General features: G+C 41.8%; 1 protein-coding gene and 1 long non-coding RNA gene across 8 annotated transcripts; both read left to right on the top strand.

Moving 5' to 3' along the window:
- The first annotated feature begins 2600 nt into the window (after positions 1 to 2600).
- On the top strand, positions 2601 to 21472 carry LOC126990053 (sodium-coupled monocarboxylate transporter 1-like). 5 transcript variants are annotated; one of them, XM_050848616.1, is made up of 12 exons: positions 2601 to 2745; positions 2857 to 3217; positions 4045 to 4178; positions 5813 to 6001; positions 6689 to 6843; positions 7464 to 7529; positions 9361 to 9579; positions 12442 to 12560; positions 13896 to 14050; positions 18894 to 19072; positions 19537 to 19634; positions 19760 to 21471. In XM_050848616.1, the coding sequence occupies exons 2-12, from the start codon at positions 2935 to 2937 to the stop codon at positions 19975 to 19977; spliced, it is 1815 nt and encodes a 604-aa protein (XP_050704573.1). In that variant the 5' UTR covers positions 2601 to 2745; positions 2857 to 2934; the 3' UTR covers positions 19978 to 21471. The 5 variants fall into 5 exon arrangements, with proteins under 5 accessions (XP_050704573.1, XP_050704574.1, XP_050704572.1 ...); XM_050848617.1 differs by having other exon boundaries at positions 7389 to 7529; positions 12517 to 12560; XM_050848615.1 differs by having other exon boundaries at positions 7389 to 7529; positions 19760 to 21470.
- Positions 11237 to 12434, top strand: LOC126990054 (uncharacterized). 3 transcript variants are annotated; one of them, XR_007743975.1, is made up of 3 exons: positions 11237 to 11340; positions 11391 to 11510; positions 11661 to 12434. It is a non-coding gene; the product is annotated as an uncharacterized LOC126990054 (long non-coding RNA). The 3 variants fall into 3 exon arrangements; XR_007743974.1 differs by having other exon boundaries at positions 11601 to 12434; XR_007743973.1 differs by having other exon boundaries at positions 11541 to 12434.
- Positions 21473 to 22864: the final 1392 nt, after the last annotated feature.

Raw genomic sequence — 22864 nt, 5'->3', positions numbered from 1 at the left:
GTGACAGGTAAGTCTTTGCCTTGCACACCGTTGTGACACGCTACTATGGTCTTACGAACAACCCAACACACTCTTTGTTTTACTCGCTTCGCTACACCTGCGGCATGTCCTGCACTTTAACTCATGTTCCTATAAAACACAGCATACACTGTGCCGCTTGTCCCTCTCCTGTCCTTATGTCACCGTTACTCTGCTGCAGGTTGCACCCCCCAAAAAAACATTAGAGCCGGGGTAGTGAGCCCAACCTGTGCGAGGCTGTACGCGTGGCTGTGGCAGAAGTTGTGCTGTGCAAGGATGAGAAACTATTACAGGCAGCAGCAAGCAGTGGAGCACCAAGGAGAACGATGTAGTGATAAAGATGGCGCCTCAGAGTAGGAAAAGACTCTACACCCCCGAGTGACTGAGAAAATGAGAACTTGACATTTAGTGTTTTCTTCGTGGACACATTGGGAATGGAAATTAGTTATAGCAGACATTCTACACCTTCCCTTATTTTCACAGAATAGACCGCCGTGTCCCACAATATGAACCTCATTAAACTTCCAAAGATCAGAATAACTAGCGTTTTAGTCTAAGTTTCTTTTTGATGTGATACGCCACTTTCTCCATAGACGTGTCAAGAATAGAAGTCGACTAAACAAACCTTTGTAAAGTAGCATGAGCCACGCAAGATGACGCCACTAAAAAAAAAAAAAAAAAAAAAAAAACTTGCCTGCACCACTAATTGGCTGGGACTGACCACCAGATCCATCACAAGAGCTAACTGGTACAATAGGCCGAACGTAAAAAAAAAAGTCCCAATAAAGGGTAAAGATGGGAGCATACAATATAGCTGCGCGTGGCCTCGGTGCACATCTCCGTAGCACTGGCCCTTGAGCCTGTAGTCAGTGTAGTGGAAAGAACCCATTACCCCGGGACAGGGTCATCATAACATCCGGGTTACCACAGTTTACCTTCCCCAGGTTTCCCCAGGTACCAATTTATTGACCAGATCGAAAGGGAGGATGAACAGCTGGGTGGGCTGCAAGCTAACTTTCTGGGCCGGGGTTCGAGCCCGGGCACGCGGATTCGTAGCTAGGGACGCTAACGACTAGACTAGACATGGAAACGTAACAAAAATTATTAAAGGGGTGAGAAACTTGCCAACAAGCAAATGAACTGAAGTTGCTAATCCATGATTGCACTGCACACATTCTAAATGTTTTGGTTCATGATTTGTAAATTGATAACATAAAAAAACTAGTGGTTTGTATTGTAAAATGCTTCTGAAACTATCACTCTGCATCAGGAAGATACCGTCAGAAAGGCGGTCAACGTCTTGTTCTGCCTCAGGACACTAGACGGACCATGTGTAACTGATTGTATTTTATATATATATATATATATATATATATATATATATATATATATATATATATATATATATATATATATATATATATATATATATATATATATATATATATATATATATATATATATATATATAATTAATTAGCCCATGAAAATTTGCGAACTTGATAGGGGAAATATTGATATCAAAGTTAGTGTTTTCTTTGTTTAGTTTCCCTTCTTTATTGTTGTCCTGCAATAAGATCAAGATTTAAATCAATGACATTTAGAAAAAAAAATCACATAATTTAAATCTTGATTTAAATTAATGAATAAAAAAATTATTTGATTTAAATCTTGATTTGAATCGGTGATTTATATCGACTTGATTTAAATCAAACAACATATATATATATATATATATATATATATATATATATATATATATATATATATATATATATATACATATATGTGTGTGTATATATATATATATATATATATATATATATATATATATATATATATATATATATATATATATATATATATATATATATATATATATATATATATATATATATATATATATATATATATATATATATTCGTCTCACTTTCCTCTAGACGACACTAGCAACTCACTCTCGTCCTTCCTAGTAGCTCGGCCATGATGACACTTTATAACGTAAATGAGTCGCATCCTGTTTGTATCCCAATGAACGGCATCCTAGATATGGTGCTATTCTTTTTCGTGTTGTTTTCATGGGGAATTGGCGAGGAACTAAATTAATTGGACCTAAGGCATACATGCTAAATGTTTACTTTACATATTGCGCGTACGATGCAAATAGATAATAAAAATAATATTCATCAACTATATAAGTCCAAAGTTATATTGCTTTAAAGTAAATAGTTTTCTATGAAATGAAGTAGCCTTTATACTAATAATATTACATGTGTCCAATTTAACTATCATTATCAGTCTGGAAGACTTAAAAAATATTGCTCAGTACGCTGCAGAGTTTTGAACTCATCTATTTATGACCTTGCAACGTGTGCCGGGCTGCTAAACTTTTAGTGGTTGTCAGTGTGTTATCCAACATCACGTGGGGCAGGTAAGGTGTGGCATTCGTTTAAGGTATTGTGTGCACTTCGCCATTGTCTGATCTCACGACTGACTTGCAATCGCAAGCCAGTACCATCCCCGAATGAGCATGGAGCTCACAATTGATGGATCTCTGGGTACAGCTGGAACCACACACGCACACACACCAGGGTGGCGGGACCCAACCCCCAACTGACACCCGGTACCCATTCACTGCTGGGTGAACAGGGAGCACGGATTAAAGGAGACCGTCCATCTGTCTCCACTCCGCCCGGGAGTCAGACCTGGGACCTCTCGGTTGTGAGGCGAGTGCGCGTATATATTCTTACGAATAACTATATTACAGAGTTGCTGGGAAGTGGAATAAATATTCATGATCATGATGTACTTTAACAAATATAATTTTGATTTGACAGGAGTTAACGGCAGATCGAAAGGCAGTGACTCTGGTAGAGTCAACCGGCTGGACGCCGATTGCTACCAGTACTGGTAGGATGTCAGGGTTGACATCTGCACTGGAAGGGTCGACGGAGGTACCTCTGGGCATTGCGGAAAAAGTGATGGAAGGAGGCACAGACGGTATCAGGTTCAAGACCACTGACTGGGCTGTATTTTCTCTAATGCTGGTAGCGTCCGCGATAATTGGACTGTACACTGCCTTCAGGAACAGGAACTGGGCTACTACCCATAACTACCTCATAGGTGGTGGCAACATGCCGCCCCTGGCTGTGGCGCTCTCTCTGATGGGAGGCTGGATCTCCGCCATCTCTATCCTAGGTGAGGCACATATTTCACATCAATCAGCTCTTTAATATACAGCAAGGCAGGATTGCGAGTCTCCCTAATACACACCGATCAAGAACAATAATTATTATTTTCCTACCTTATTTATGTCGGGCAAAATTCATCTTCAATAAATATTTTAATGAGCCGATACTGTTACAAGACTTCAATCCGAGAATCAGTATGGATACTTTGGCAAGTTCCTGTAGCTTTATTTCGTCGCCCGCCCGTATGATTGTGATTGTTTGTTTGTTGTCTCTATGGGCGTGCGTGCGTGCTTGCTTGCTTGCGTGAGTGCGTGCATGTGTGTGTGTGTGTGTGTGTGTGTGTGTGTGTGTGTGTGTGTGTGTGTGTGTGTGTGTGTGTGTTTCATACTGAAGCATGATTAATATAAAGAAGTAGATCAAAGGATAATCGTATATTATTGGTACACATCTGTAGATAATGCCAGTAACTAGCATATATCGCCATCCAAAAGTTAAATAACGATTTGTCTAAATAACACCTCACTCAAACGTCGAGAAAACACTCATCTTTGTAAAATATGATAACATGCAAAATTCATCCGTGTCACGTATATAAACGAATGCAGTCACATCAATAATTATACAGTGCATTTCAGTTTAGAAGATGCAAGAGATAAAGTCCCAACATCCTTTTATTTCATCATTCCAGTACAGAGATTGATCAAGCACGAGGGAAAAAAATGTAAATCCCTCAGCGGGCACACTCAAGCTAGTATATAGTTGAATGGTAGGTTGATATTGTCCATTTCAGAAGCTTCCGTCTTTAGCCCGACGAGTAACGCTGCATCCCGACAGGTAACGCGACGGAGGTCTATTTGTACGGCACCCAGATCGCCGTCTCCCTGCTCGGATGTGTGCCTGGAGTCTATGTTGTTCATAAGATCATCCTTCCCATCTTCTACAACTTGAAGATAATCTCTCTGAACGAGGTGAGGCTCTTGTTTTTTGGATTCGTTGTCATGTAGATGAACATTTATTTCTTGATAAAGCTTCAATCCTTTTTTTGCCATACACATTTGCACGAAAATTGTCTGTTTGATGATTCAAAACAATTTAAAGTCAATACACCTTGCATTTTATTTTCATTAAGAGAAAGATTGTGCTTATTAGAAGATACTTCCGAAAAACCGTGTTACCCGGCCCCTGAAACGCATAGTAGATGTAAATGACGGGATATCAGTATACGATCACTGAAAAATTCTTCGATATATTTTTCTTGTGACATAATGTACTGTGAGCCACACCACGAAACCATCTCTTGTCTTCTGCTGCTCAGCATCACTGGAAGACTGGAGCCGCACGTTTGGCCAGATCCACTTGGTAATAATGAATAGACATGCAATAGATCACAAAACATCAGATAAGAGCAAGTCTGTCAACAAAGTGTGGCAAAAACATCACGAGTGAGAATCCATCAATCAATTAATGGGGGCATACGCCGGGTCGCAAGTCGCCTGACCCACCCTACGACGCCAAGTCCGGAGGTCCCTCTAGCCAAATCTCCAAGTAGGCCCCCCTTTCTCATCCCGAGGACCTCCTGGCAGGATGTACCGATTTGCTCAAGCCATGAACTCTCTGGACGTCTCTTTGGCTTCCACCAGGCAGGATTGTCTCTTACAGAGACAACCTGATGAACAGGGTCGGATTCTGGGTAGCGTGCAACATGCCTGTATAGCCAAAGTAGGCGGAGTAGTTGGAGTAGTCCCCGGTTTGACAAAGTCATTCCAGCGATGTCCCATGATTCTGCGTAGACACTTATTATTTATCAAAGGCATCAAGTCCAAGTGCCTATTTTGTGTCCATGTCTCACAGCCATAGAGTAAGATAGGGAGCACAAGGGACTTTGAGATCCGGATCTTTGTTCTTCTACAAAGGTATCGACAACACTACATACTCGTGCTGAGCGAGTCCATAAAACCGTGGGCCAGGCCAATCCGCCGTAAGACTTCCTGGCGAGACCCATTGTTGTTTTGGACTACGCGACCAAGGTATGTGAAAATTTTTACGAAATCTCAATGTCCTCGCCACATGCACGGACAGACTGTACTGTTTCATCTCAAAGAGAAGACAGAAAAAAAAGATTAATAGAGTTCATACAGTATATGAGGCCATGCACGACGGAAACGTGTTCTCACAACAGGGCGGCTTTCTTGTGACTAAAGATTTGAAACAAAGGAGTCTTTGAGTTCGGGCGTTTGGTCCAATATGAGAGGAAGTTTTATAGAGTTTCACTTCTCATGAGTGAAAAAAAGGGAAACACAAAAAATAGTTAGAAAATAATATGAATGAAATAGTAAATAAATAAATAGATAAAATGTACATTAAATAATTTTAGTTAATATTTTACGACACTTTCACGATACAGTGTATGTTAGGAGGTTATTAAAATTGAAAAATATTAGGAAAAAAATATTTAGCAGCATTTTATCATATGTGGGCAAGGTTTGTTTACTGAAACGATAAACAAAATATGATAAAAATAAAGTTTACCATCTGTGCAATATTTTTACAATCCTAAGGTTAAATTAGGAGGCTGCTGAGGCTCACGCTCCTGTTCCCACAGTACCTTGAAAGGCGATACAGGAGTACTCTTCTTCGAAAAATGTCTTCCTTTGTCTCGCTCCTCAATCTCGGTCTCTACATGGGCATGTGTCTGTACGCTCCTTCCCTTGCCCTTGTGACCGTCACAAACCTCTCCACCTTTGCTTCTATGGCCATTATGGGAGCCGTCGTGACTTTCTACATCACCATAGTAAGTTGTAATGCTTTTTGTTATTACTTTTCATATTTTTGGACGGCAATGCTTTATGGAAAAAAACGGTTTTATTTATAAACCTTCTTATTGTTACACCGTTGTACAGACACACACCCCTGTTCATAGCAGGGATATTTTATTGGAAACTTTCATGCTGTTGTCAGAGGCACGCTTGATAAATTCGTTTGCATGAAGGTTGAAAATCACATGTTCTTTACATTGTGGGCAGAGTAATGTCTAGATAATATTTAGTTTCCTGGGTAAAGTGTATTCATTCTTTACAGTCTATTTCGATGTTTATTAATTTAAGTTGGACTGGTTGCAGTAGTTGGAAGATAAACGTCCACCAAATGAGCAAGGCTGTACTTAGAAAGTTACTGGTTTAGTCTCGTGAAAACAGTAGCAGTCTTTTCTTTTAACATTATACACAACTGTCGATCTTAAATGATTTTGGACTCCTCCTATCTTGACAATCATTATGAAAATTATATTGGATATGTATAACAACCTTTAGGTACAACTACATCTTTTTAATAAAATGGTTTTGTATAACAAATGCAAGTTTGCAGCAAGTGAAATCACTTAGCAGCACAAAAAAGGTCAGAGGAAAAATCTTCCCTAATAGCATAGACAATTTAAATTCATATCCTGTCGCTAGGTGACACTCATTTCCCCTCTCGTCAGGGCGGTGTGAGGGCGGTGGTGTACACAGACGTGTTGCAGACGCTGCTCATGTTTGTATCTGTGCTGGCGGTGGTGGTGCTGGTCTGCGTTGACCTGGGCGGCGTGGGGGAGGTGTGGGCCACAGCGGGACGAGGCGGCAGACTTGAGTTCTTCAAGTAAGTGTTAGCCGTTGTTGAAGGGCGTAGTGTGCCGTTATTGTATGTTGCAATATCAACTCTAAATTTGATATAAAAAAAATAATAACAGCAAAATAAAGTAACAAACAACAATAAAATAATAATAACAACAACAACAACAATAATAATAATAATAATAATAATAATAATAATAATAATAATAATAATAATAATAATAATAATAATAATAATAATAATAAACTTCAAAATAAACTAAAAATATACTTCAAAATAAACTTATATCACGAGCAATATTTGTTGTTTTTACTCCATGGCTCTTATCTCACTCAATCACGTGGCTTTATTTTTCACTATTTTCACATAGTTCACTAAAGAGTCCTTTTTCATTTTTTTTCCCTTCAAGTAGTGGAACTTTCTGACGAATTATTGATTTGCATCGTAACTGTAACATTTAGGTGATACTCTATAAAACCAATGCACTCAAGAAAAAAAGGTCTTAGAGGAAAGAAATACTGAATCAATACATAACTCATGAGCATCACGTTCCTACCAAACACCCACAGCCAAGACCTGAGCCCTTACGTTCGCCACACGTTGTGGTCCACCTTTTGCATGGGCTTTTTTCTCGTCATCACCAGCGTTGGTCTCTGCCAGACGTCTTACCAACGATTCGCCGCTGTTAGCACGCTGAAGACAGCTCAAGGGTGATTCTTAAAAATAATTATTTCTTGTTGGCATGCTACAAATGTTGGGGAATGGCGATGCTTAATCTAATAGTGTGTGTGTGTGTGTGTGTGTGTGTGTGTGTGTGTGTGTGTGTGTGTGTGTGTGTGTGTGAGTGAGGTAGGGAAGGCTGTAGGGTGTGACGCTTAAGTGAGGGAGAGTATATATCGGGATGAGTGTATGGCTGGATGCTGAAATGAGGAAGAGTAGGGTGGCGGGATGCTGAGGTGTGTGAGTTGTGTGTGAGTGGTGTGTGTGTGTGTGTGTGTGTGTGTGTGTGTGTGTGTGTGTGTGTGTGTGGTATGGGTGTGTGGGTGGTGGGTGAAATTCACCACGGCCTGATCACGTGTTGGACTCGTAATCGCCAGCAGGAGCCCTCCCGACATGAGCAAGTGCTCTTTATCGTCGATCTCTGGGTACTACCAGGACCTCACACACCACACACCCCATCCCCCTTGCTCAAGGGGGGACAGTAACCACTCTTAGTCAACGGAAAGAATTCGACCTGAGCGGGCTCGAGCCGCCGCCCTGTCAGACCGTGAAGCCTGGCAGCGCAGCGCTCTAACCAGTTGCGCCACGGGGTGGTGTGTGTGTGTGTGTGTGTGTGTGTGTGTGTGTGTGTGTGTGTGTGTGTGTGTGTGTGTGTGTGTGTGTAATTCACCACGGCCTGATCACGAGTTGGACTCGCTTTCGCCAGCAGGTATCCACACGACGTGAGCAAGTGCTCATTATTGTCGATCTCTGGGTACTGCCAGGACCTTACACACCACACACCCCATTCCCCTTGCTCAAGGGGGGACAATAAACACCCCTAGCCAACGGGAAGAACCCGGCCTGAGCGGGGCTCGAACCACCGCCTGTTTGGCCGTGAAGCCTTGCAGCGTGGCATTCTAACCGAGTGTGTGTGTGTGTGTGTGTTAATAATAATAATAATAATAATAATAATAATAATAATAATAATAATAATAATAGGTTTATTAATATAAGGCAGCCGTCAGGCTGAAAATATACAAATTAAAAATACAAGAAACTAATGGGGGAGGGAGAGGGTGGGGGGTGGTTTGGGAGAGCTAAAAATAGAGACATCAGGGAGAGGGAGGGTGATGTGAAGGGGGAACTTAGAGGGGTAGCGGCGAGGTGCTAAACTCCACCGCGGCCCTTTGGGTATGTCTGTCACTGGGCATTGTTTATCATCCGCACCATCGCGGGCACTGCGCTACGTTTGTAACGGTCGGTTCGCGGCGCTCTGAAGGGGTTGAGTTTGTTGTGGTGTCTGATGAAGCGGATGGGAGGAGGAGCGTCGGGTGGCAGAAGGTGGCGATGGCGAGGATGGTGAAGCAGGGAGATTCCGAATTTTCTGAGGGCGTCCTGGTGCCTGTCAGAGAGCTTCGGGGGACTCAGGGTGGCCAGGGCATTGTCGTAGGAGCGGTAGTCAGGGCTTATAATGACCCTGAATGCCCTCTTTTGAACCCTCTCAAGCTGCTGTTGTTGGGTGAGGGTAAGGGACGAAGACCACGCCGGGGAGGCATACATTAGCTTTGGCAATATGAATGATGAATAAATACTGCACAACTCAGCAGCTGGTGCCCCTGCGTCCTGAGTCTACTGAGTGTGTGTGTGTGTGTGTGTGTGTGTGTGTGTGTGTGTGTGTGTGTGTGTGTGTGTGTGTGTGTGTGTGTGTGAAGCGTAAAATTAACTTTATATATGAAACTAGTTTCTCTGAGCAATAATTGCCATCAGAATGCTTAATAAATACAGATTTCTATTTCATGATTTTCCTTACATTCCCCCTCCACATGTTCGCGTGGCCAGACTGCTGTGGTTTTTCCTGGCGGGCCTGTGGTGTCTATGGATCATGTTTTTCTTCTCCGGCCTGGTCGCCTACGCCACCTACAGCACCTGCGACCCTCTGACGTCAGGGAAAATTACCAAGGCTGACCAGATCATCCCCTTCCTGGTAATTGACAAGCTGAGCCACATCCCCGGCATATCCGGCCTCTTCGTGGCGGCGGTATATAGCGCAGTGCTGAGGTAAGGGAGGCTGTAGAGTGTGATGCTAAAGTGAGAGAGAGTATATATCGGGATTTTTTTTTTTACAGCAGAGGTCACAGCTCAAGGGCAAAAAAAAAAAGGAAACAATAATGAAAAAAAAGCCCGTTACTCACTGTTCCTATAAAAAGCGTTCAGAGGAGTGGCCGAAAGATGGGTCAATTTCGGGAGGAAAGGTGTCTTGATACCCTCCTCATGAAAGAGTTCAAGTCGTAGGCAGGAGGAAATACAAATGAAGGAAGATTGTTCCAGAGTTTACTTGGGTGAGGGATGAAAGTGTGAAGATGCTGGTTAACTCGTGCGTAAGGAATCTGGACAGTATAGGGATGAGCTTGAGTAGAAAGTCGTGTGCGGCGAGGCCGCGGGAGGGGGGGAGGCATGCAGTTAGCAAGTTCAGAATAGCAGTCAGCGTGAAAGTATCGATAGAAGATAGAAAGAGAGGCAACATGGCGGCGGAATTTAAGAGGTAGAAGACTATCAGTAAGAGGAGGAGAGCTGATGAGACGAAGAGCCTTGGACTCCACTCTGTCCAAGAGAGCTGTGTGAGTGGAGCCCCCCCACACGAGATGCATACTCCATACGAGGGCGGACATGGCCCCTGTGTATGGATAGCAACTGTGCGGGGGAGAAGAACTGGCGAAGACGATACAGAACGCCCAACCTCAAGGAAGCTGATTTAATGAGAAAAGAGATGTGAAGTTTCCAGTTAACATTTTGAGTTAAGGATTGACCGAGGATGTTTAGTGCTGAGGAAGGTGACAGCCGAGTGTTGTTGAAGAATAGGGGATAGGTGTTTAGAAAATTGTGTCGAGTTGAAAGGTGGAGAAATTGGGTTTTTGAGGCATTGAAGGACACAAGGTTCCTTTTACCACAGCTGAGGTGAAGAAGAGTGAGTGGTGGGATGCTGAGGTGAAGGAGAGTGAGTGGTGGGATGCTGAGGTGAAGGAGAGTGAATGATAGGATGCTGAGGTGAAGGAGAGTGAGTGGTGGGATGCTGAGGTGAAGGAGAGTGAGTGGTAGGATGCTGAGGTGAAGGAGAGTGAGTGGTGGGATGCTGAGGTGAAGGAGAGTGAGTGGTGGGATGCTGAGGTGAAGGAGAGTGAATGGTAGGATGCTGAGGTGAAGGAGAGTGGTGGGATGCTGAGGTGAAGGAGAGTGAGTGGTAGGATGCTGAGGTGAAGGAGAGTGGTGGGATGCTGAGGTGAAGGAGAGTGGTGGGATGCTGAGGTGAAGGAGAGTGAGTGGTAGGATGCTGAGTTGTATGATAGTGGTGGGATGCTGAGGTGAAGGAGAGTGAGTGGTAGGATGCTGAGGTGAAGGAGAGTGAGTGGTAGGATGCTGAGGTGAAGGAGAGTGAGTGGTAGGATGCTGAGGTGAAGGAGAGTGAGTGGTGGGATGCTGAGGTGAAGGAGAGTGAGTGGTGGGATGCTGAGGTGAAGGAGAGTGAGTGGTGGGATGCTGAGGTGAAGGAGAGTGAGTGGTGGGATGCTGAGGTGAAGGAGAGTGAATGGTAGGATGCTGAGGTGAAGGAGAGTGAGTGGTTGGATGCTGAGGTGAAGGGAGAGTGAATGGTGGGATGCTGAGGTGAAGGAGAGTGGTGGGATGCTGAGGTGGGATGCTGAGGTGAAGGAGAGTGAGTGGTGGGATGCTGAGGTGAAGGAGAGTGAGTGGTGGGATGCTGAGGTGAAGGAGAGTGAGTGGTAGGATGCTGAGGTGAAGAGGAGTGAGTGGTAGGATGCTGAGGTGAAGGAGAGTGAGTGGTGGGATGCTGAGGTGAAGGAGGGGATGCTGAGGTGAAGGAGAGTGAGTGGTAGGATGCTGAGGTGAAGGAGAGTGAGTGGTAGGATGCTGAGGTGAAGGAGAGTGAGTGGTAGGATGCTGAGGTGAAGGAGAGTGAGTGGTAGGATGCTGAGGTGAAGGAGAGTAAGTGGTGGGATGCTGAGGTGAAGGAGAGTGAGTGGTAGGATGCTGAGGTGAAGGAGAGTGAGTGGTGGGATGCTGAGGTGAAGGAGAGTGAGTGGTAGGATGCTGAGGTGAAGGAGAGTGAGTGGTGGGATGCTGAGGTGAAGGAGAGTGAGTGGTAGGATGCTGAGGTGAAGGAGAGTGAGTTGTAGGATGCTGAGGTGAAGGAGAGTGAGTGGTAGGATGCTGAGGTGAAGGAGAGTGAGTGGTAGGATGCTGAGGTGAAGGAGAGTGAGTGGTAGGATGCTGAGGTGAGGGAATGTGTGGCGGGACGTGGCCGGACAGTTTGCTTACGGACATTTTGCCTACGGACCGTTTGCCTACCGGACCCTGTGCCTAACGGTCATGATAACTAAATAACGACATGTCTATTAGACGCACCTGATAGCGGCAGTTTTATTTCATCTAATTTTATTTTATTTTATCAATCACGTTTAATTATTCATTCATGTCTAAAATGGGGTGTATTAATGCATTAAAAAGTATATGAAATAAAACTTAAATTCAGTGTAGAATATAAAAATATCATTCTTAGAGTGGTCAGACATAGTCAGAAATTCTATAAATTGTGAGCGATGGCACAAGAGTATTCAGGAATCGGAGTGGCGGGATGCTGAGGTGAGGGAGAGTGTATGGCGTGGTCCTGGCAGGATGGTGAGTTGAGGATGAGTATGGTGGGTTTCTAAGGTGAAGAGAGTGCAAGGCAGGATGATGAGATGAGTGGGGGTGTACAATACACCGGTTATCTTCAGAACTCTACTGAGGGTTAAGGAAAACTGTAAGTCAAAACAATTAAAGGAACATTGACATCGGAATTTTTAGGAAAATCAGAAATCTCTCACCTACCATTAATTTTGTTTGCCTATAATTTCATTTACACAGCACACTGTCCTCCTCGGGCAACTCTGCGGCTTGTACAATATGGGAGGACTTCCTCAAGCCTCTTCCCTTTTTCAGTGGACTTAGCAACAAGACTGCAACATTCGTGGTCAAGATGTTATGTAAGTTTCTTATACTGTTACATAATTACTCCTTAATCTGCTTCTTTAACATTCGATGAAATAAAAAAAAAACTTATTCACCAAACTTCTATATCATCCATGATAGCAATGACTTTTAGTTGTTTTTACTTTTGTTTTCCAATTACTTTCGAAGTGTATTGTTTGAAAAACATTTCCATTCCAAATCTGCTTCACAGACTACCACTGGAAAGGTTCATGTTTTTTCTTTCCTTTTCCCGAATCAGAGATGCAATCAAAGTTTGATAAAGGGGTTGCCCTTTGCTGTTCAAAGTTATATATATATATATATATATATATATATATATATATATATATATATATATATATATATATATATATATATATATATATATATATATATATATATATATATATATATATATATATATATATATTTATATATATATATATATATATATATATATATATATATATGTGATGAGCGAGATTGACAATTCTAATTGGTAAGTATGACCTAGAGAAGGATCTAACGTTATGCAAATTCGAATCCAATGACCACCAGTTGATTAAATGAGGTGTGGCGTAAATTCAAGACAAAAGAGGTAAATGTTAATGAGCATGAAATACTCTTTCACTCGAAGTCACAAGAAAGATTGAAAACACTAGTGTTAAAATTCAGAAAGATTTATTTTAAACTACACGATGAACCTAAAATATATATTAAGAAAGAATATGACAAATTATTCGCTAGTTTGTAAACACTACATCATCCCTTCTAGTCGTTACTCACTATCTGTCCGCTTCTTTATAAGACCTGCTTTTCAGTGGTGTCTTTCCTACTGCTATTGCTGTTTAACTACAGATTTAGTAAATTTATAATGTCCTGATTTACATGTGTTTTTCTTTTAATTCTTGGAGCACACAACATGTCTATTTATTCATGACTATCTTTTGTATATATTTGGGTCTTAGGCTATGTATAAAGACTGATACCACTAATTGTTACCTAACACAGTCTGACTGCCACTCGCCGTCTCGTCTCGAACGATTCCCGCCTCAAACCAAAGCTACTTGAGAAACAACTATTTTATGTAGAATGGAGCTTTAAAAAAAAAAAAAAAAGGATGGACAGAGTATTTTAACCTATTTAGCTTTAATTTAACCAACACATTTTGCAGAAGCAACACCTAGATTATATTTCTGGTTAAATAAGTCAAAGAGCATGTTGTAAATCGACATTTTCATTGGGGGAAGTAAGTTTTGTACTAATTGACTCAATAATGCATTTTAGACATTAGCGATGGAATAACAAAGCAAATGAATCTAATAGGGTGATGTGACTTCTTTCTGCAGCGTCCCTCACAGGCGTGGTGGCCGTGGCGCTCGGCCATCTAATCGGCAACTTGGGCAACATTTTCAACATTATTTTCAGTATTACCACAGCCATCTCTGGGCCAATCGCGGGGGTGTTTCTAGCGGGTATCCTACTTCCCTGGGTCAACGCCAAGGTACGATCCCTGTATTTTAATAAAAAAAAAAAAAAAAAAAAAAAAAAAAAAGCAACTGGCGTAGACCACCATTTTGTGGGGCAGAAGAAAACACAATATATTCTTTCTTCTTGTTGGATAGGTGTAGATATGTATGAAATTGTGTGCAATAATCATTATGGTTAATTTTCTAACAATGAAAATGTCAATGTTAAACTGTGCCTGCCATTTACATAACCATTCAAATTGTGTACAAGTTTCTCCAGAACTTCCTCTTGTTCCACACACACACAAAAAAAACTCAAGTTCCCTCAGTACTATATAAAGCAGGAGACACAAGCGATGTGAAGGTTAAAGCGTGGGTTCTTTGCTGTAATGCTGATAAGGCCTCCTTGACACTGTGCCGACTATGGGCCACGAAAACCCACGACTCCAGGGTACACGAAGTCTTAGGTGTTGATTTGAAAAGGTCGCGCATGGTCTGAAAGAGGACTAGAAACGAGCGCCGGATGCTGGGCGGACGTTGGGAGGGGAAGGGAAATGTGGGGGCGCGAGGGGGAACGCGAAAAAGTATTCCATGCTAAACTTCCACGACGAGTCGGCAAGGGTCTGGAGCAAAGGTCATTTCCGGTTGAGGTCTGAGGGAGGTTGGGAAGTCATCAAGACTGTACCCGACAGTCTTAGATTGTCCTGAGACACTCGCAGAGACTGTCGGAGTAATTTTATTTTTTATTTTGACTGTTTCCTATCGGCACAGTCGCCGGTGCAGACTACTTAAGAATAATGATGGACTGCGTGACGACAGTCCTCGTCTAATGAAGGACATTCGTGACGAATGTCGGCTCACAAATATTAGGTAACACGTTGTCGGGATGTTGGCGGGATACTGAGTGCCGACAAGTTAGCAGCATGTTCCAAGACTAAATATTTTTAGACGGCGACCGCCCGCTAACCACTTTTTATTTTTTAGTTGCTGCCTGTAGCGCCCGTTGGCTCTCTTGAGGGGCCTCTTGGATGGTCCCAGCCTGTTAATGGCGCATGCGAATTATGTTCATAGTGGTTGTCGAGATATGTGACTCTTTGCTTGACCCATGCAGCCCCCCGGTGCTCCACTTGAGAGATGTCGCTGAAGGTAGGGTTGATTGAATATCCGGACACCATGTGGGTAATCTTCCACCACTCGGCGATGACTATAAAAACTGCCATAATACGTCCTGCAGAGCATCCAGTGACGAGCCCATATGCGTCGCTGCAGCCATTTCTTCTTGCTCATTCTTCTACGGGCCTCGACTGCCTTCACTGCGTTCTTCAGGAGCTTTGTATTTCCATTTTGCAATCGCAAGCACAACAACAACCTGCGGGAATGGCCACGTTTCACTGGCACAAATTTGGGAGCCATTACAGCACACACGCACTCCTGCTGCCTCTCTCTGGGGTTGAATGACGCAACGGAAAGTCAGGGCCCATTATATATACCCCAGGACCCATGAAAAGGAGATTGCTGGGCCAAAATATCCTTTTAATATTCTGGGTAAAATTCAGCGACAGTTGGCAAAGCTGACGCCAAGACAGTTGGGAAAACCGTAGGGAAAGTCATCGCCCGTCGGCCATCTCCTTGGCAATTGTTGGCCAGCTGGTCGACCAACTAGTTCACAGACAGTCTTGCCGAGAGTCGGCGACCGTCTGAAAGACTGTCATTAAGACCGTCTGCGACTGTCAGCCAATCGGTTGGCAGAGTCGTAGTTGTCGTAGACAAGGCGCGATTTAAAAAAAATGACCGTTGAGACTCGTCTGGAGACTAATTCACAGCATGTCGCCGACATGCTGGCAACTAGTTGGCCGAATGTCCTAGACAGGCGGCGACCGTCGGCAGTCATACTAGCCGACACTAAGACACCCAAAATAACTCCCCCCACTCCTGGAGCGTGGGAGCCGACTTACTAAATTCAAAAGTTGCTGGGTTGTCTTGGCCTAGAATCGGGGACCTAAGGCTGTATGCTCATGACAGCGAATCAATACGACAAAGTGAGTGAGTGAGTGAGTGAGATGGGTAGGGTGAGGACGTGCCGGCGTGAGCTCCTCGCTCCTTGGAACTGCTGAGTCGACAATGGCGGGCAGAACCAGGAGTCTGAGAGATTCCAGTTGTGTCTGTGAAGATTTTACAGGCGAGAAGTGGATTGCATGCTGTTTGTGTCCAATATGGTGTCATGTAAAGTGTGTTAATTTGATTGGAGTCAAGCAGGATATTATACCTTAAATAAATTGGATTTGCACTCCCTGTCTTTATAAAGCGTCTCTCGCCACCAACATTGTTGAAAAATTGGATGAATTCAAGCAAGAATTATCTAAAGAAATATCTGTGGTTAAAGATGAGGTTGAAACTCGGATGTCCAGTGTCAAGGAGGAGTTGAGTGAGGTGGCAGGCGTGATTTGTGATGAGCAAGCAGAGTCGGGTCGCTCCAGTTTTGCTGACGTAACCAGACGCAAGAGGAAGAAGAATCTCATTGTCGTGAAGGCCTCTGATCAAGACAAAAAGGCTACTGAAATGAAAAATGAGGTTTCCCAGGCATTAAAAGGCATTCAGATTACTGATTCAAGATTCACGAATGGAGGTAACATTGTTATGAACTTTGATGATGAGAACACAAGGAAAGAAGCAGCTCAGAAATTGGAAAATGTAGAGCAAGTTAGCACAAAAAGTGTGAGAAAACTAAAGCCAAAGATCATGCTCTGCAATATGCATAAGGAGGAGACCGAGGATAAGATAACTGAGACACTGTTAAACAGAAATGAGTTCCTACACTCAATTCCTGGAGTTGAGGGGAAAATTGAGAAGATTTTTATCAAGCCTGTTGTTGGTGGCAAAATGCACTATATTTTGAAATGTGATCCAACTGTTCGAGAGTTGATTCATAAAATCATGACAAGATAAAACTAGAATGGGGAGTGTACACTGTGAGATATAGATACCACGCAATCATATGTTACCATTGTCAAAGATACGGCCATCTTGAGGCCAACTGCACTGCCAAGAACAATGGAGAAGCCCCAAAATGTTACAAGTGCGCTGGTTATCATAAATCAAAAGGTTGTTCCATGGCTGAGAAGAAATGCATACACTGTGTGAGGTACAAGAAGCCTGAAATCAACCACTCAGCGAATGACCAGTGTTGTGTAGTTCTTCAAATTGAAATTAAGAGAAATCGTAACATAACCGATCATGGCTATTGATTGGTGTTTGAGACTGGAAGATAAATTGTGTGTGATAAATGTTCAGTGAGTTGGAAATAATCGTTGGGCGCTGAATTGTGATAACTTAAAGAAAATATCAAATAAATGAAAAATGAAACAATGGATATTTTTGATACTATATAAAGGAGAGATACTGTGATTAGCACGAACCAAAACATGGCCTAGTGACTATAATGATGCCAAGTTTATTTAAAGGACATCAGTTGGCTATCCATGAAAATAATTAAGACTCACTCACTAAGACGTTGTGAATTAGTCCATATTGAGGGTTATTATTGAGGCTAACATCATTATTGCTAACGGTCCTACGGAGTGCTGCGCTGACAGTGGAGCGGGGCCTGAAACCTCATCAACGGTAAACGGTAAAGAAGGCAAATTTATTGCTTGCCCTACTGTCAAAACTCAATACCATTACGTAAAATTAAAGTGATATTAGTTACAAAAGTAACATTTTGAGAAATAAACGTTTTTTCACAAATTCAAAATTGACTTCGTGTTTGTTCAGTAACGTTCAAATGTTTTCTCCCTCCAAGCAGGATTCAACATAATTATGTAAAATTTGATTGATATTAGTTTTCAAAACAATAAACATTTTGAAGAAGTTATCTCTCACAAACCCATCGTCTTTGGTCTATTTCCAGTAAGGACCAAATGTTTTCACCATAGCCCCCATTAACAACACGAAATATCATTATCCGTGAAATTGCCGACAGATGCAAGATAACGATACTAATCAACGACTCTAATCAGCATGTAGTCCATGCAGGTGTTGAGTGGCAAATATTTCATCGCCAAAATGTATAGAGTTAGAACGGTAAACTTCCTCCGTATTTCACGTCATTCTGGCCAGGAGCAGAAAATGTTAAACACGTCAGTTATTTTTTAGCTTTTTTTTTTTTTGGTGGTGGGGGGGGGGGGGGGAAGGATATCAAAGGAAACAAAACGTTTTCATGAGTCAAAAAGGATTACAGGATGGTAATTAAGAAAACATAATAAATGAATATTTGTTGGCAAACAACATGACTGAAAAAATGAACACATTCCAGAAATTAATGATTGTGAGTCCAGTGTATAAATCTCAGGGAAAGTTGGCGAGAAACAACTCACTTAGACCTACCTCTTCCTTCCTGTGATGTCATCATGTAATTATGTAAAATATTATATCTTCTAGACATGACAATATAACTGCTCGTAATTAGTCTGCTTTAGACTATTGGTTCTGCAGCAAAGACAAAAGAAGCAGTGACATAATCTGATACGTTGAAAATAAGTCGCACTCAGTACGACTGGAGGGTAGAGAACCTGAAATTACTGTGTCGTCTTGATCCTCAAATAAGGTTACATAATGTTTGTTGTCTTTCAAGGTTGTGAAATATCTAAGGAAGAATTAAAAACCTATTACAAACAAGTACCTTCAAGATTTAACTACTGAAAGTATCGCTTAGTCACTCTGTGTTACTGCCTAAAGGCACGATATTTAAACCTCCTACAGGTTAAACGATCTCCACTTCTCAATAAGTGGACATCCTCCTCACATAAAACACGTCATATTATAGCATTATCAATGTTGCTTGACTCTGAAAGATATGACAATATATTTCTTCATTTGCAGAGCGCGTTTTCTGGGTTCGTGGCGTCCTTCTGTTATAGTATGTGGATAGTGGTAGGGAAGTTCCTGAGAGGCGGGGGATCACCACCACAATTAACGCTCTCAATGGACGGTTGTGTTGCCCCGGTTAATGTAACGCTGGGGTATCTGACAACTACAATCGTTCCGAAAACTGTTGACCAGTAAGTATAACGTCTTATACAAGTATAACAATAAAAAGATAAATGTTGAGGGAAAATTAAAACACTTTCACAAGTACCTATATCACGATGCGCGTCCATGGAGCAATGGGCTGCATGCCAAGCTACGAATCCACGGTTCCGGGTTCGAATCCCTTCACGGGCAGTCGGCATAGAGTTTACCCAGTTGTTCATCCTCCCTTCCGGGCAGGTCAATAAATGGGCACCTAGGAAAACCTGGGGAAGGTAAACTATGGTGGCCCAGAAGTCGCATTGGCACGGAGTCCCGGGGTAATGGGTTATCACCCGCTACAGACTCAAGGGGCAATGTGACGTAGATAAACCGTAATAATGGACACGGTAAGTGATTTACTTGTCTTCACATAATAATACTGCAGTATAACAGTAATTTCTTCTGTTATGTTCAGAAGAGTATAAATTTCTAAGGGTTTTGTAACTCCCTACAGAATGGAAACGAGTGCCTACGACATTTCGTACTGCTATAACACTCTAATAGGAATTGCCATCACCATGCTGATCAGCAGCTTGGTGACGCTAATAACAGGTACGATGTCCATTATTGTTTGCCATAATAACTCTATATGAGCAACTCTCTAACCTTTGCATTGCATTATAATCTAATTGTGTCAAGTACCAAAAGAAATGCCCTAACCTATATATCTGCTGCAGGACCCAACTCCCCGGGAGAAGTGAAGAGTGAGCTACTCAATCCTACCAGTGAGAGGATGTACAGGTGGGCGTGGCGAAGGTGTCAAAGGCGACGCAAAAACACGGTGGCTCTGCCGATCACCAGTTGTCAGGGAGATAAAGAGGAGGTCGGCACGATGCTATCTCCAGTAACGTCTAATCTTATCCCTAAACCGCTATACGAAGTGTATGAAGCTTAAAATTACCTTTATATATGGAATTATTTTTTTCAGAACAATAACTGTTATCAAAATGCCTAGTAATTACTGATTCCATGTTACGACTTTCCTGACATTCCCCCTTAAATTACTCCCTATGTTCACGTGGCCAGACTGCTATGGTTTATCCCCTACGTCCGGTTGTCGAATTGCATTCAGCACCAGTGCAGTTTCCATTGAGCGGAATGCCTTTTTGTCAATGAATGCCAAACAAAGACGGTTTTCTAAACTCAGTTGTTTACTTTATTACCTGGTATACTTTATGAATGTAATCCACGGTTGAGAAACCTCTCACACATTCATATTAAAGTCGTTTAAACTGATATTTTTAATGACATTAATGATGTGTAATCATATTTCGTACTCATCAATAAGAGAATCAACCTTATTTCGGTTAATTTCCAGTGTCAAGGTTTACTTTTTTTGCTACATCAATAGCTATTTTATGTTGGGTATTGTTTTTTCTCATAAATCAATGTAACCGTCAGTGGCAATCCAGTGGTCACATCACTCGTCTGGGTCTTTCTTAATCCGTGAATGGAATTGCGGTAAAAATGGGTTTAGTTTACTCCAGGCAAGATGAGACATGGTTGCAAGGACAAGTCACATGCAGGCAAAGGTATTTCCAATCCAACAAATGTTCACGGAATGTCATTACAAGGTGACACTACGTACATCTGATGATTTAGTAAGAGTCGATAGCACTGCCAAAAAGGGTTGTGCACCGTATCTACATCCCACAAGTGAACACTTCCAGTACTGCTGGAATGTCGGGGTTACCGTCTGAACTGGAAGGGTCCACGGAAGTACCTCTGGAAATGGTTGGGATTTGTGATAGAGGAAGGCACAGTCGTCAAATTTAAGAACATTGACTGGGCCGTGTTCTCTCTAATGCTGGTGGCGTCAGTGCTCATTGGAGTGTGTACTGGTTTCAGGGACAGGAACAAGGCCAATACGCATAACTACCTCATTGGTATTCACAACATGCCGCCCCTGGCTGTGGCGCTCTCTCTGATGGGAGGCTTTATTTCAACCATTTCCATCCTGGGTAAGGCACAGATAACATAATCACTTTACACAGCCGCTTGAAAAAATGTAAATTGAGTTTAAACATCTTTTCTCTTCTCAATATTATGCAATTTCTGATGGGGAAAATCAATTTTCAGTTAATATAATTTTCTTACTGCAATTGATAAACCATTGCATTCTTAGAGCTGCAAGTTTGTTTGTTTTCTCGTGTGTGTGTGTGTGTGTGTGTGTGTGTGTGTGTGTGTGTGTGTGTGTGTGTGTGTGTGTGTGTGTGTGTGTGTGTGTGTATGTGACAATCTTTTTTTTGTCTCCTCTTATGTGAACGTTAGAAAAAAATTCATAATTGCTAAACTATAACATATCCTCACGAACATGTCCATATCAGAGAAATAAGGTTTCTAAATATATTCTGGTGGCTTTCATTGATCAAGGGAAAGGAGCATATTTAGCGTCCTGAGCATTATATATATATATATATATATATATATATATATATATATATATATATACATATATATATATATATATATATATATATATATATATATATATATATATATATATATATATATATATATATATATATATATATATATATATATATATATATTTGGTATCAAAAGAAACTAAATTAAATGTATTATTCATAAATGGGAAGAAATAGGGTTGAATACTAATTTAAAAAAAATAACAGGTATAATAAGGCGCTTAATATAGGATGATTTATATAGTGAAATGATTATATAAAAATAGTAACTTTTTATACAGATATCTTAAAATGCTTTTAATACAAGATAGTCAACATATTGAACTGTTCATATATGAATTTTTATGCAGATACATTTATTTTTGTGGCGTAAGGAAGGATTTTTGTGCCGTAAGGAAGGTTTTTCGTCGCGGCGCGTGAAATGATTCAGATTCGGCGAATTTTCGTCGCGAATTCTGGCCAAGCTCGAGCAAAAACTACTGAAGCTAGGACGGCGTGCTTGGTGGCAAATGAGAGCTCTATTAATACAGATTAATAATCAGAAAAATACATTGGAAAGCACAAAATAAATAAAAAAAGTTATAAGCAAAAACCTAGGACGTGTCCAAATCGCGGCAAAAGGGCCGAAAAACAGGCTATATTGTGACGGCTCGACGACAAACCTGGAATCGAGCTATCAAAATCTCCTTCGAGCTGGTCATACTATATTGCCAAGAGGGGCTACATGCCAAATTACAGCCTTCTATAGGCAATAGCAATGCCACAATAGACAAAAACGGCAAAGTGTCTGGAGTTCGTCAAAATCGCTTTCAAAAGGGTTTACGTTTCGAGCTCTAGCGACGAAACTACTGGGAGTAGGGAAATGTTATGCATTATAATGGAAAGCACATTGGTGGGGCGAAAGTATTTGTTAAATAAGGTTTTGAACTTCTCAAAAAATGAGTTGGTTTCAAGGTTGGGGACTCAAAAATAGGTTTATTTCAAAGCCGTTTTTTGCGAATTCATTCGATTTTTTACCCTTTTGAGTCAGTTTTTGAGCCCGGTCGCTTATTCAGAAGTACAGCCCTTTCATTTTGCCGTCGATTGATACCAAAAACATTTCTGTAGCCCCAGAAATAAGGGAGTTATGGCGATTCGCACCAAAGCGGTTGATTTTCCAAAATTCGCGGCTTAATGACAAGGGCGCCGCAAAATTAAAAGAGTCCGCCGTCCATTACAAGACATGTCACTGGCTGGGCACACACATAGGGGTCTCTTTCCTGGAAGCAATAATCATTCCACGGAAAATCGGTAAAGTACATCCCCAGGTCTTCCCACCGAACTGAAGCAAAAATGCCAGAAGCATCGCCATTT

This window comes from Eriocheir sinensis, unplaced genomic scaffold, assembly GCF_024679095.1.
Source record: "Eriocheir sinensis breed Jianghai 21 unplaced genomic scaffold, ASM2467909v1 Scaffold1431, whole genome shotgun sequence".
In the NCBI taxonomy this organism is placed as follows: domain Eukaryota; kingdom Metazoa; phylum Arthropoda; class Malacostraca; order Decapoda; family Varunidae; genus Eriocheir; species Eriocheir sinensis.
The sequence above is the reverse complement of the archived record's forward strand: the minus strand, read 5'-3'. Positions and strand labels throughout refer to the sequence as shown.

What these genes read in the sequence shown, in the direction of transcription:
- LOC126990053 (XM_050848615.1), top strand. Translation starts at nt 2,935, where the DNA reads ATGTCAGGGTTGACATCTGCACTGGAAGGGTCGACGGAGGTACCTCTG. An exon ending in AGATAATCTCTCTGAACGAG is followed by an intron (nt 4,179 to 5,812) that starts GTGAGGCTCTTG and finishes CTGTTCCCACAG; the next exon opens with TACCTTGAAAGGCGATACAG. An exon ending in CTTGGTGACGCTAATAACAG is followed by an intron (nt 19,635 to 19,759) that starts GTACGATGTCCA and finishes TATCTGCTGCAG; the next exon opens with GACCCAACTCCCCGGGAGAA.